Source organism: Heteronotia binoei, chromosome 4 (genome assembly GCF_032191835.1).
Source record: "Heteronotia binoei isolate CCM8104 ecotype False Entrance Well chromosome 4, APGP_CSIRO_Hbin_v1, whole genome shotgun sequence".
Classification (NCBI taxonomy): domain Eukaryota; kingdom Metazoa; phylum Chordata; class Lepidosauria; order Squamata; family Gekkonidae; genus Heteronotia; species Heteronotia binoei.
In genome coordinates, this window is record NC_083226.1 from 83,383,397 (window position 1) to 83,398,882 (window position 15,486).

Consider the following 15,486-nt stretch of genomic DNA (forward strand, 5'->3'; position numbering starts at 1 on the left):
TGGAAGGACTGCTGCTAGAGACAATCCTGAAATGTTGAGCAAAACAACTGGTCCCAGCTGAAAGAAAAGGCCTTAGTCCCTCCATCTTCCTCTGATATATTGCTATCAATTGTTCCAATCTGTGTGAGTCAGGAACCATTATTACTTATTGCACTGTGATGGTTCACTATAACAACGGTCTTCTACCAAATATATACCAGATAAAATAGTTTTGACCAGTCCTAGGGTCTCTTAATACTAATACCTTGCCTTACACACTGTTTAGTACAAATCACACCTTCAACACACAGCTTCTAATCAGTGGAAAACATAAAACATGCTATTTTGAACGTAGTGATTAATGCAATACTCCAAGAAATCTCCCAAATATGGAAACTTACAGTGAGCATGGGAGTTGTCAGCAGACCCCATGCAAAGAATTCCAGAAAGATGACAACAACAGCATGGTATACGCTTGGCCGACCAATACCCTGCTGTAAAGAAAAAGAATAACTGTGATGTGATTCTCAGAAACTTGCTTCCAAAAACACTATTTTAAATAGAATACACAGACACAACATTTCCATACACATCACTGTTTGCTAATCCAGCCAATGTCAAGCTAAACTACTGTTGTGGGTTGTAAGTAAGTAAGTAAAGTAAAATTTTATTTGTATCCCGCCCTCCCCCGCCGAAGCAGGCTCAGGGCGGCTAACAACACAATGACCAATGGTACATTAATAAATAGAACAGTAATAAACAACACAATGACCAATGGTACATTAATAAAACAATTACATTAAGAACATTAAAACTGAGCATTAATCTAACCTTAAAAACCAGTTAGTGCATTAATTAAAACAAACCATAACATAACCAATTAGTTGCCAATTAGTGCAGCAATGGCATACCCATTCTGTCAATCTCATGTCAGAATGATTTATAATCCAGACTAGGGATAGGCACAGAACACAAAAATGGTGCTTCATTTCATTTTGTGGTTTGTAGGGTTGCCTAATTCAGTGGCAGGTTTTTTGTATTTCCCAAATGATACACAGTTCATTCTTTCAGGAAGGTGTGGCCCCCAGATGGACTAGAGATGCCAAACTTGCAGCAAACTCTTCAGTAGACTTTCCTCTACCTGCTTTCCAAATTCAATGTGAATTGGATTTCAGCAGACCAAGCTACAGCCCCCCAAAGCAGGTGCTCCCAGTAAGCTGCTCTTCTAGAAGCTGGGGAAGCTACTCTGAAGCTTCAGTCAGTTTCATCTCCAGGAAGCTCAGAAACTGACCAGATGCAGTAGATCCTCTCAGACCCCTGCACTTCTGGTCAGTTTCACTGGAAACTGACCAGAAGTGCAGGTTGTTGGGAGAGTGGAGCTGTGGAGTCTAGTCAGTTTCACTGGAAAGTGATTAGAAGCGCAGGGGCCAGCGCCAGGCTGCCTGGAAAAACAAAGCAAAAATGAACCAAATGACACACCAAGAAAAAAAAGCTGGTTCATTTGTGCTCGGGTTTGGTGGACTAAGTTGAACCAGTTCAGAACAAACCAAAAATCAGACATTTCAAGCACAAATCACAGTTCGTTCTTCAATTTGTGCCCATCCCTAATGCAGACCACTCTGCAAGTTCAAGGTAAACAATTCTTTTAAACATGAAGGAGTTGATTTCTGACAGATGTTAGAACCCCATCATACCACTCAATCTTAGCTATTCAAAGCAACTAAAATGAAAGCCATGCAGACTTTTCCCCAGTTCCTAAGAAAAGAATATCTAATACAACTGTCAAGTCTGAGTTATGCTTTACTAGTATAGATTTAAACTCTGGTTCAAACTTTGGTTCAGGAAGTGACTCCTGGGTAAAAACCATACTGCATTCAAGTGCTGCTAGCTCAACCTCTCCCTACCCCCCTCTTCCCTTTGTTATGTAGCAAAGCTCTGCAACTAGCTATGAGAAAAAGATTACTGTGCCTTCTCAGAGATAATGGGTACCAAGGAAGTGCCCAAGGCCAGCCAGGCCTGAGAACGATAAAGTAACAACGATGTGTGAATGTGCTCGCTTAGGAATACCCCCTCCCGTAGGAATTCCTCTGATCTGTACCTTAAATGTTTGCCCTCTGTATATGCTCGCCAGTTCTCTCAATCTCTGTCGACCAGTCTTGCAACATGTTACAATAAACTTGAAACTTTTATCAACAAGGACTCGTTATTGAAACATCAGACTTGACATTTTGAGAGAACTCCCTTTTGGGGGGTTTCGACCGTGCCGGCAACTTGAAAGGCCAAATGGCTGACCAGATTCCAGGCAACGGAGAACTCCCACTCGAGGTGGGCTCGGAAGGGGCTACCCCGTGGCACGTCTTGGACCCCCGGAGGGCCGCGGAGTCTCCACCCGAATTCCAACTAGTGCTGTCCCCCAGGCAGTATCAGCCGAGGACCTCGACCACCATAATGGACCAGGCCCCACTGCGCAGAGACGCCATCCTGAACCGCCACGTCAGGCAGATCCAGATGGCTGAGGGTGAGGCCGCCAACCCGAGCTCTGGGGAGACGGGGGAAGCGGACAGCATCGTCGTCGTCCACGTGGGGGAAAGCGGAGACGATGGAGCCGAGGCCTGAAAGGTCGAGTGTGAGGAACCCCGGCTCAAAGGGCAAGACGAGGAGGATTATCAACTGTTCCGCTCGATGGTCCGGAGGGAGATCGACGGAGCCATCGGAGGGTTGCGGGACGAGGTCCGGGACCTGACGATCCAACTCGGAAGAGCGCTAGGGGGGGCGACCTCCAGATGCCCGGCAGGGCCCCCCGCAGCGACCAGAGGCCGCCCCAGTCAACCCGCGGCGGCGGCCGCCACCCCTCCCCCGGGGAGAGTCGGGGCACCCCAGGCGCCGGCACCAGCACCCCCGGCCGCTGGAGCTCTGGTGGGGCTCCGGCACGTGGGGAGAGAATTGGATGCCACCTTCGACGGGGACCCGGAGGAGGTGAACTATTTCGCAATCCAAGCGAACAGCTTCATGCATTACTGGGGGAATTCCTTCCCGGATGAGTTCAGCCGAGTCGACTACCTGGGGTCGAAGCTGAGAGGGTCGGCCAAGAGATGGTACGTGGGCTTATGTGAAATCAGGAGCCCAATCCTGGATGATGTACACACCTTCCTACAAGCCTTGCTGACCCAATATGAAGACCCGCTGCAAGAAACCCGGGCGCTAGCGGCCCTATGGGATATGCAACAGGGGGCCCGACCCATCTGGGAGTATGCCGCCGACTTCCAGGCCAACGTAGCCAGAGTCCGGGGCTGGAACGAGGTGATGAAGATCGAGCAGTTCACGAATGGACTGAACGCGAGCATCCTGGACCGGGCCCTCACCCAAGCCCGCCCAGCCACCCTAGTGGGGTGGATTCAACTAGCAGGGGAGGTGGAGAACAATCTCAAGAGAGTGGCCATGCTCCGGCAGCACCAGTCTGGAAAGACCCCGGCCCGAGGGTGGGCCGCGAAAGCGGAACCGCCCAAGGGAAAGAAGCAGGTGGCGGCGGTGCCAGTGGGGCCGCGCAGGTGCTTTCGATGCGGAGACCCTAACCACTTGGCTTCCAGCTGCCCACACCCCCCACCGCTGAGAGCCGCCCCAGCCCCGCCGAAAGCCGCCGCTCCAACACCGAAGAAGCCGTCCAGCCGCCCTAAGGATGCGGCGAAGAGCAGCGCGGCGTCGGTGCAGGAGGAACTACAGGAGGAGGAGGTGCTCCTCTCGGCCGAGCTGGCAGACCTGGCCTGGATTGAAGAGCCGGCAGGAAACGAGGCCGACCTGCTGCCCTGAAGGCGGCTCAACAGCAGGTTGATCGCGATGAGGAGCCGCTGACGGTGAGAGTGACTGGGAAATTGTACTTTGTGACTGTGAAATTGCTGAACCCCAAGTTACGGAGGTTCATGCAAATACGGGCTTTAACAGACTCGGGGTGCAACAGGGAACTGATGTCCCCCAGGGTGGTGGAGGCTTTGGGACTAGAGAGCTCACCGCTGCCCCACCCCATGCTGTTCGAGCAAATGGACGGGTCGGTGATGTGCGGGGAGCCGTGCACGCTCGAGACGCAGCTCTGCCGGATGGGGATCGAGGAACACTGGGACCAGGAGTTTTTTGTGATCGCTCCCTCATGCTCATACCCGGTAGTGTTGGGGGTGGGGTGGTTGGAGAAACACGAGCCATTAATCAGATGGAGGGCCAAAACCATCCGGTTCCTGGACCCGGGGTGTGAATCACACCTATGGAACCCGGCGTGGGGGCCGAAGGCTCCTGCCGCCAAAGAAAGGGCTTGTGTGACGGTGGAGGAAGTACACTCAGTCCCCGAGCCTTATCGGGACCTCATGGAAGTCTTTAGTGAGAAGGAGGCCAATCAGTTGCCCCCCCACCGGAGCACGGACTGTGCGATAGAGCTAATTCCGGGGGAGACCCTGCCCAAGGTGAAACTCTATCAGATGGGGTGGGCGGAGAAGAAGGAGCTGCGCAAGTTCCTAGATCAGAACTTGGCGAGGGGGTTCATCCGGCCTGCCACAGCCCCCCACGCCGCTCCGGTCCTATTCAGAAAGAAAAAGGACAACTCGTTGAGACTTTGTACTGATTTTCGCGGGATTAACGCGATCTCCATGTCGAACGCCTACCCCATCCCCCTCATCCGGGACTTGCTAAGTACAGTGGCGGGGGGGGGGGGAGATATTCACCAAATTGGACTTGAGGGATGCTTACTTCCGAGTGCGCATCAAAGAAGGGGACGAGTGGAAGACGGCATTTAACACCCCCATGGGACAGTTTGAGTACTTAGTGATGCCGTTCGGACTACAGGGGGCCCCGGGGGTATTTATGAACTTTATCAATGATGTGTTGCGGGACTACCTGTACAAGGGGGTGGTGGTTTACCTGGATGACATCATTATTTACTCGCAAGACGAGAAATCTCATGTGAAGTTGGTGAGGGAGGTGCTCAGCACTCTGCTGAAGCATCAACTGTATGCCAAATTGTCTAAATGTGAGTTCCGCCGGACGGAACTAGATTACTTGGGATTCCGGGTGTCCGAGCGCGGCTTAGCAATGGACCCGGCGAAGGTTCAAGCGGTATTGGAATGGGCTCCCCCAAGGACACGTAGACAGCTCCAATCGTTCCTCGGGTTCGCAAATTTTTACAGACAATTCATTGAGGGGTTCGCCCAAATAGCACTGCCCTTGACTGATCTCCTAAAGACCAAGGGCAAGGGACCGGAGGCCAAGCGGCCAGGGGCGAGGCTGAATTGGACAGAAGAGTGCCAAGCCGCGTTCGAGCACCTAAAGCGCCTGTTCACTAGCGAACCGGTCCTAAGCCACCCGGACGAGCAGAGGGCCTTCGTGGTCCAATGTGACGCCTCCGACGTGGCCGTAGGAGCCATTCTCATGCAAAAAGATGGGGAGGGGAAGCTAAGACCATGCGCCTATATATCCCGAAAGTTCTCGGACGACCAGCGTAACTGGTCAGTGTGGGACAAAGAGGCGTTCGCAGTGATGTTTGCCCTGAAAACGTGGAGGTCTTGGCTAGAGGGGGCGAAGCTCCCTTTTGAGATATGGACTGACCATAAAAACCTAGAGGCCCTAACGGGGAAAAGAAAGCTAAGTGAAAAACAAATTCGGTGGGCAGGGTTCTTCTCAAAGTTCGATTTCACCCTCAAACACATCCCAGGGACAAAAGAACTTTCTAGCGGATGCCCTCTCGCGGCTTCCGCAGCACGAGAGCCAATGGGAAGAGGTGGTGGACTCGTTAATTTCCCCCTCGCAAGTGGCGGCCATGGTCACCACCTGCTCCCAGAAGAAGAAGAGAGAGTTGGGGGGAATTAACCCTGAGCTGATCGCCCGAGAGACCGAGAGGGAGGGGGATGAAAGGCCAGAGGGGGTGCAGAAGGCCAAAGACGGGTTATGGTACAAAGGGGAAAAACTGTATGTGCCCAAGCTCTTGAGGAGGGAAATCTTGCAACTCTGCCACTCCTCCAAACTGGCCGGGCACTTTGGTTATGTCAAAACGCTGCACCTGGTGAACCGGCAGTTCTGGTGGCCCTCCCTCCGCAAAGACGTGTCCGACTTTGTCACCAGTTGCCCCATATGTATAATGGCTAAAAAACGGGGGGGGGGGGAAGCACCGGGCTTGCTACAACCACGTGAAACCGCCAAGCGGCCATGGTCGATAGTGTCCATGGACTTCATAGTGGAGCTCCCCCCCTCGCGGGGGAAGACTGTCATTTTAGTGGTGGTAGACACGTTCTCCAAGCAAGCGCATTTTATCCCTTGTTCCCAACTGCCCACCGCCAAGAAACTAGCGGCCCTGTTCTTCGATCACGTGATAAAATTACACTCGTTCCCAGATAAGGTCATTAGTGACCGCGGGCCGCAGTTCGTTGCCACCTTCTGGCGGGAGTTCTGTAAATTAGTGGGAATGGAGCAAGGGCTGAGCTCAGCGTACCACCCGCAAACGGACGGACAGACGGAGAGGGTGAACGGGGTGCTCGAGCAGTATCTGAGGTGCTTTGTGAATCAAAGACAGTCAGATTGGGTAGAGCTACTCCCCTTCGCTGAATACTGTTACAACAACACGATGCAAAGTTCCACCAAAGCTTCCCCGTTCTTTACAGTATTTGCCTATGAAGGAAAACCGCTCCCGCTGCTACCGGCGGAGCGACGCCAGACAACCCCACCTCCTTCGAGCAGTGGTGGAAAGGGCCAAGTAACAGCTGGCCAATCATTAAAGAAAATTTAGAGGCAGCGAAGGAGTCTTACAAGAAGCAGTATGACAAATCCCATGTCCCAGCGGGAGAGTTTAAAGTAGGAGATTCGGTATTTGTCTCAACCAAAAACTTTCCCTTAACCCAGCCGTCTCGGAAATTGGCTTACAAATTCATAGGGCCCTTCAAGGTGAAAAGAGTAATAAATGCGGTAACTGTGGAACTGGACTTGCCACCCGCCCTGGGTAAAATCCACCCTGTGTTTCATTGCGGCTTGATCCGTCGAGACCCGGGGCCGTCCAGCTGGCATCCTCTTTCCACCCGGCTCCTCTCCACCATGGCTGACCGCTGCCTCGCCACCCAGGGAGCCCTGGATTCATTCCCCCCGACCAGGGCCCTTCCCCTCGCTGTGGAGGGGGCTTAGGGGGGCAGTATGTCAAGTCTGAGTTATGCTTTACTAGTATAGATTTAAACTCTGGTTCAAACTTTGGTTCAGGAAGTGACTCCTGGGTAAAAACCATACTGCATTCAAGTGCTGCTAGCTCAACCTCTCCCTACCCCCCTCTTCCCTTTGTTATGTAGCAAAGCTCTGCAACTAGCTATGAGAAAAAGATTACTGTGCCTTCTCAGAGATAATGGGTACCAAGGAAGTGCCCAAGGCCAGCCAGGCCTGAGAACGATAAAGTAACAACGTAGGAATTCCTCTGATCTGTACCTTAAATGTTTGCCCTCTGTATATGCTCGCCAGTTCTCTCAATCTCTGTCGACCAGTCGTGCAACATGTTACAATAAACTTGAAACTTTTATCAACAAGGACTCGTTATTGAAACATCAGACTTGACAACAACCTGAGTGGACAAGACTGCATGGGTATGGGGGAGGGCAAAATAAAAATCTTATTAACAGACTCTTATTAACATTTACTTCAAATGCCCTTTTTATAATGTCAGAGATGAAAAGTATTCTATTTCAAGGAAGCATTTGCTTAGATACCTTAAGAAAAGTACCCTAAATAGTTTTCTACAGGAAGTCTTTTATCTCAAAATACATAGCTATCATTTGGCCTCTCACCCCAATCCTCTACCATGACGGTGTTACTCATCTGAGCAAGGCCTTATGCAGATGCCAAAATCAACAACTATCCATATACAAGTCTTCTGAGTTGTGGCCTCCATCTTATGGAATGGTTTGCCTGAGCTCAGGAGAGTTCCCACTTCCCCTGGTTTTCCACAAACCACACAAAACTGAATTATTCAAGAGAGCTTTTGTACACAAGCAACAGTCACACTGCACTAAATAGTTCACAAGGTTATGTGGATAAATTATTTGGGACTATGTGATATACTACTGTGTATCACTTGCTGAAAGTAGGGTCCTACTATGTAATCTTTGCAATATTTAATGAGTCATATTAATACATGCTTTGTTTCAGTTCTATTTTTAGCCTTCTGACTGCTTCTATAACCTTAATTGTATCACAATGTATAATGAATGCCCCATCTGTCAATTGTATTGACTCAATTTGTGTGATTTGCCTTGAGTCCAAGTGAGGAAGGTAAACTATAAATAATGAATACCTGCAAGTTAACTAGATGTTATCAGGCAACTTGCTAACCAGCTAAGCAGTCTTGTATACATCTCACAAACAGAAAAATAATTATATTTATAAACTTCACCAATTTCATGAACTTTTCCTTTCAACCATGACATTGTCTCTTTCTCAAAAATGATGCATTGAGATGTTTTGCCTTTACAGATAATCATTTCCTGCTAAGTACACAGAATATTGCAGTCAGCAAAACTGACAAAATGCTCTGCCGTGAAGACACAAACTACCTATAGGAACCATTTCCTTTTCACAAACCCCAAGTGCTTTTATTTATAATGTTCATTAAAACTTGAAACATTAAAAGCTTTTTCAGTATACTTACCAGTGACAGACACTTTTATGCGTGATTATTCAATCTATTCAATTAACTAAGCTTTCTGTTTATTTGATCTTGTAAAGAGTAGCGACAGGAAAAGTACTTTCTGCACATTCTAAGTTACTTTAAACAGCAAGCAAGGGGTGGGGTGGTTTAGGAAGATGGTGAGATATTTGGAAAAGTTTAAACAATTTAAGACGATTGGTTGGTTAATAAGAAAATGAATGGATAAGATGTTTAAATAGAGTGATGGAGTTGTATTTGGATGAAATGTTAATAGTTATAAATTTATGGAATATTATAATGTATCTATGGCCTGGGACTCTCACAGAGGTGGATTGGTGTTAGAATATATAACAATAAAAAATTAAAAAAAAACAAAACAGCAAGCAATATGAATCTTAATAAAGTGTGTGGAATCGTAACATATCTACTCTGTCTTGCAGGCTCAGGAAAGCTTTCACTAATTTCACTGAAGTTTTATCTACTACTTTCCCTAAAGAGCTCAAAACCTAATATGCACAATGAAAGTGTAGGGAAAACCATAAGTTAAAAAATTATTTATAGTGATGCGCCATCAGCCCCCATTACTGCACTGCTCCAAACAGTTTAAACGTCACTTTATTCAAACATTGCAAGTCTCTTCTCCTCCCTACCTTTGTGTCACAAACTAATGCAAAAGGAAGCCACACCTTAGAACACACAGCTTTTAAAAAAAAAAATTAAAAGGAATTATAAATTTATTATTGAAATGGTAGATCACAATACTGCATAATACTGAAATTTCTGCTTGAATGCCTACCATCAGGTCAGTGAAATAGGACTACTTCACAGACAAATGAGAAGTCTCTGCTATCAGAAAAATTCCAGCTGAACAGAAAAAAAAAATGTTGTAATTTTTAAAAAGAACTCTCCCAGTGGTCTGACAAGGACTGAATAAGCTGATTGTCTAACAAGAGGCATGGAACACTGAGAAGAGTTAGGGGAAAAGACACACTGAGAGAAGTGGGAGAAAAACAGGCTTGCTTGAGCATAGTTTATAATATTCAGTAGAGTAATGTGGCCAGATTTCCATCTGGATTCTTCCCACCCTGGGGCCTGGGGGGGGGGGGGGACGAGTTGCTTCCAGTGTGAAACTGTAAGTGATGCCAGCAGCAGCACAATGCCCTAGAATTCCACTAAAACTCTATGGAAAAATCATAGTTTTGAGAGAATACTGGAGTGCCACACCAGTGCACTAATGTCAGATCCAGAAGTGGGATTGCAGAAACATCTGTTTTGCATGTCACCACCCCCTGCTGGTTGCCAGCTCAGTAAGAGGTTCTCATCTACAATTTTTAAAAATTATTTTACTTTTTTACCTTATTTACATCCTGCTTTTCTCCCCAATGGGGATCCAAAGCAGTCTACATTATTCTCTTTTTCATTTTAATGTCACAACTACTCTATGAGGTAGATTCGACTCAGTGAGTGTGACTGATCCAGGGTCATCCAGTGAGTTTCTACAGCATGAGTGGGAATCCAAACCTGACATTCTTAACCACTCCAACACTCTGGCTTCACACTCACCCTCCTCTTAAGGGAACTATAAGAACTTCAGACCTCTTTCTAGGTAAAACAGTTCAGGTGGGAGGATAAATCTGGATTAATTAAAGGTAAAGGTAGTCCCCTGTGCAAGCACCAGTCTGGAGTGACGTTGCATCATGACATTTTTATGGCAGACTTTTTACGGGGTGGTTTGCCATTGCCTTCCCCAGTCATTTGCACTTCCCCCTCAGCAAGCTGGGTACTCATTTTACTGACCTTGGAAGGATGGAAGGCTGAGTCTACCTTGAGCCAGACCTGAGTCCAGCTTCCACTAGGATAGAACTCAGGTTGTAAGCAGAGTTCGGACTGCAGCTTTACTGTTCTGTGTCACAGAGCTCTTAGATTAATTAATTAATGGATTAATTAGAACTGGAGAATTTCCTCTAATCCTAATCACAAAATTCTAAAATGACTCTTTAAACAGCAAAGAAAGGCTAATACCTTAAAATATCTTGGACCCAGTGAAACTAGCATCAGGAAATATACTTCTAAAGCAAAAAGATGGAGAAGATCACCCCTCCCTACTGTGTACCTCTCAGGTTCAGAGCAAAGATTAGTACCTTCAGGCTCACTTAAACCCCAAAGTCTGCAGCCAAGAGTTTAGGCTTCTGCAAAACAGTACTACATCACTGACATTCAGGACAAGGTAAAAAGGAAGTTAGCTAAATAGTCCTGGATCTCAATTTCATACCATGACTATTCTGGAGACAAATAAAGTTTCCCAATAGTTTACCCTCCATATGACTCTTCACAAGTCTACAACCCATCTGCTCTAATGCTTTTACCCTTTTTTCATGGTTTAATGTCTACCAGTCAGTCGGCAACACATGACCACCTACAGAAAAGATGCAAAAAAAGAAAAGAAAAGTACTCTGAAATTAAAAGGAATCCTCTCCACTCAAAAAACATTCTGATGATAACTGAGCATGCTCTAGAAGGCACAAATTGCTGAAAGCAGTAATAATTAAACAAAAAAAGAAAACTATCAGCAACTAGCTTTCTCAATTGTATCTGAAAACCATGAGAATCTAGTTTTCTCAATTATATCCTGGAAGAGGAGATTTTTCAGTTTTTTCCTGCCTAGATTATTTTTTATGAATTCAAAGTTAGTTGATACAAGTAATAAGAAGCCATTGAGTGGAGGTTACCAGTTTTGACTGTTGGAGATGGTGCTGGTCGAAGGTTGACTTGTCCTCTTCTCCAGAGTTAGCTTACCAAACTCCCTACTTTCATATTAGTGCCTTTGAACGTTGAAAATAAATACTTCAATTCTGTAAACTAGGGACAGCTTGATACAGCATGTGATCATCAGGAAATTTCATTGCCTTAAGAGTAGGGATGGGCACAAACCAGAAAACTGGAGGTTCACGGATTCCATTTAACAAACCATTGAATTAACCATTTTGAGGTTCATGATGTGGCTCAGCTTGCAAAATTCATTTGAAGGGTTCACTTTAAATGGCTTTTGCAAGAACTGCTGCTGCCATGACATGACTTGAAAGTGAACTCAGAAGGTGCCTTCTCCGTTCACTTGCAAGATGTGCCACAGAGGCAGCATAGCTTGCAAAATAAATTTAAATGGATCACTATAAATATATATTTCCATACATAAGAAAAATTTAATAACCTACATTCAAGGACATCCTTATTGCAGGTGCATGCAAGAAAACGACATGTGTCCTTTCCCCATCCATAAGTATTGTCAACAGAAAGCAATGATCAACGTTATTCAATATTAATTTAATTTTAAAAGATAAAATTGAAGTATAGGAGGGATTGTGCAGAGAGCTGAGCATCAGTTTCCTTTTAAAATGATGTAATAGGATGATGTGAGAAAGTAAGATGATGTGAGAAAGTAAGATGCATACTGAGGTCTGGGACTCAAAATCTGCTCACCATCCCCGGGCCTAAGGAAGTGTGTCTCAAGGCAACTAGAGACAGGGCCTTTTCTACAATGGCCCCTATGTGGTGGAACCAGCTACCGGAAGAGGTGAGGGCCCTGCGGGATCTTGCTCAGTTCCGCAGGGCCTGTAAGACAACCCTCTTCCGGTTAGCCTATGCCCGATTAGATAAATGTAGCTGCCAGATTTCTGTGATTATACTGTATAGTTCTAATGTTAAATATTTTAAGGTTTTTTAGGTTTTAAATGTCTGATTTTAAAGGTAATAACTTTTTTCTGATTTTATTGTTTTATTGTTTGTTGTAAGCCGCCCTAAGCCACTTGTGGGAAGGGCGGGATATAAGTTACCAAATAAATAAATAAATTGGGTAGTTCTAAACAGATTTTCAGTTTTGGCTCTCTTTTTTTTTGGCCAACGTTTACCCATTGCTTTTACCTTTAACCATGGTCTTTACACAAGACTGATGGAGTCAGACAATTTGCTTCAGAAATTGCAGATAATTTGCTTCAGATATTTTGCTCCCCTTTGAAGCAGATTTGAAAGTCAAGTTGGGGGTTGCAGTTGGAACATGAGTAGGTATTATGTATGTGTACCCCAACTTTAATAATTCCGATGTCTCTGTTTTCAAGGGAGATTGTGAATTATATAGTTTGTAGTCCCCTGGACAGTGAGCATAGTGACTGAGCTTGCCCATGGAATGCAGAATGCTCCCCTGAACATTGCCTTTAACTTTCATTGTGATGTTTCAATGTTCAGGGGAGTAGTTGTATGGCATGGCATTTTGCATTTTCCTCAGAAATGGCACGGAGGATCAAGTTGGGATTTGATCTTTCGAGTCTTAAGGTCCTTTCCCGGGTAATGCACTTTTCAGTTCACTTTACAATTAGATTTTGTCGGGTGGAAAATCCACTAGCAAGAAATTCCTTGAGTGGACTGAAAGTGTGTTATTCATCATGTTTGCTAGCATCCTTAGTATTGTAACTTGACTGTGTAACCAGCTTTCGTTTCAGCTCCAATATCTCATTGTCAACTAGCATTGTATTACAAACATCACAACAGATGCTAGATGGACAAATTAAGACAGAAACCTCACTAAATGGTTTAAACAAACTGTTTTGTAAGTGGCACCTTCTGAACTGTAGACCAAAGTAAGACCAATAACAGCTACTGACTGTCCCTGGAACAGCAGGGCTTGACACGTTCTGTCACTGCAGTGACAGTTACTGCATAACTTCCCCCAACTGGCCGCATGCTTTCCAGATCCTCCCAGATGGAGATGGGATGGTGGCTGAAGGAAGCAGTGGGAGTGTTTGCATAGTTGCCCAGAAATCCATACCTTCAACTCCACTCCTTCAGTTTAACAATTTCTGAGCATGAAGCCAGCCGGAAACGTACCTGAGTGGTAGTTCTGCTATTCTACCTTAATTCTTGGAGGTTGAAAATCCTCGTTTCCTACAATAGCCAGACAATTTGTTCCAATGGATTCAAATAATTTCCTGTTATACCAATTTCTTGAGTGAAAGTAAATTAGATTAAGTGAGTTTAAGACTATTTAGCCATTGTGGCCTTTTCCTGTTAAGATGTTGAAGAATACTGTTTTCTTTATGAAAGAAATTTGTGCCTCACTTTACTGTGAGACAGATACTCTAATGTGATGAATGATTTACCAGCTCATTCAGTGCATTTTGCTTTTTCCACTGCCATCTGAAACAGTCTTCCTGTGACTGGCCTGGCATTTAGTAAGATTTCAAAGGAACTGTTCTCACATTGGGTAGAATATGGCTGGCTTACTCTGCTGTGCACATTTTTTAAAAATGCTGTTCTTTAACCTGTTTTTTTTAAAACCTTCAGACTATGGTAAATGTAAAACAGAGAGTCATTATTTTGCTTTTTGAATTAAATGATACAATACAAGCATGAAACTGAATTACATGTCCTAAAGTAATTTATCTTTCTTCCTCAGGGACGGAGTTCACAGTCCTAGCGTTTGGTCTTAGGAATGCCCCAGCCACATTCCAGAGGCTGCTTGGAACAAACACCTCCAGAATCTGGCAATTGTGTTTCAGAAAATCAAGGAGGCATTCTTGACCTGTAAAGCCTCAAAGTGTCAAACAGCAATGAGCCAGGAAAAATACCTAGGGCATCTACTGGGAGGTGAATGAGCAAACCTTACTGGAGCAAAGTGCAAGAGGTACAGAAAGTCCTAGATCCACAACCAAGAAGTAGATGAAAGCATTTATAGGAGCTGTGGGTTTAAGATGGTTCATTCCTGAGTTTAATTCCATCACTACTCCTTTGTGTGAGTGCACAAAGAGATTATTTCCAGATAAGGTGACTTGGACACAAGAATATCAAACTGCATTTGACCACCTAAAAAAGGTACTAACCTCTGAGCCAGTATTAAGGGCTCCTGACTTCCTGAAACCCTTTACCCTCTACAGTGATGCATCTAAAGTTGGGGTTGGAGCCATCTTTAGTTACTCTGGGGAGGACAGACAAAAGTTGGTGGAAAGAGAGCAATGAGAAGTGTATGGAGACTACCATTCAGGCCAAGGAAAAGGGAAAGATCTTCGAGGAAGAGAAGACTCCCTACCCTGAACAGGGAAAATAGCTCTGAAGAGTTCAGAGGTCCCTGATCTGGTGTAAACAAAAACTGCCCTTAGAGACCTAAAGAGTCTGTCAAAAGCTGGTGTTTCTAAAGACGGCATTTGGGGACTGAAAAGGGTGTACCAACCTTCTGGAAAACCAAAAGAATCTGAGAGATACTGAAGGAAGTAAGAAAGAATGTTAAGGAAAAATTCTGAGGCAGAAAGCCTCTCAATATTAAGTTTCAAGAAACTACAAAAAAAGTTTAAGACGCTCTTATTAGGAATACACTTTGCAATTACTCCTTTGGTCAATAGGAAGGTGATCTCCGGTGTTAGGAATGATAATGGTTTACAAGACTGGATTGTAACAATCGTGGAGGCACTATCTTGAAATCCTGTTTTCATACAGAGAATACCCAACTGCCAACTGTAATTCAGCACCACTTAAAGAAAAAAACTGAACAACCTATCTAGGAAACAATGATCTAATGATCCGCTAAGGCAGTGGTGGCCAATGGTAACTCTCCAGATGTTTTTTGCCTACAACTCCCATCAGCCCCAGCCAGCATTGCCAATGGCTGGGGCTGATGGAAGTTGTAGGCAAAAAACATCTGGAGAGCTACCGTTGGCCACCCCTGCATGAAGGCCATTCTAATATGTTGCTCCCTGGGAGATTGAGGAGGATTCCTTCCCCTTGCCTATCCTGCCTCTTGGGCTGGGATTGCTGGGTATAAGGTGAACTAAAGCTTGCTGTAGAGATGGAGAAGACTGTTATCTATA

General features: G+C 45.5%; 1 protein-coding gene across 1 annotated transcript in view; it reads right to left on the reverse strand.

Moving 5' to 3' along the window:
* MFSD14B (major facilitator superfamily domain containing 14B) overlaps positions 1 to 15,486 on the reverse strand; it is a 75,959-nt gene that overhangs the window by 50,793 nt on the left and 9,680 nt on the right. Inside the window, exon 2 of the mRNA XM_060235481.1 lies at positions 381 to 473. Within this exon, the coding sequence (XP_060091464.1) occupies positions 381 to 473 (93 nt within the window). The remainder of the gene's footprint in view (positions 1 to 380; positions 474 to 15,486) is intronic.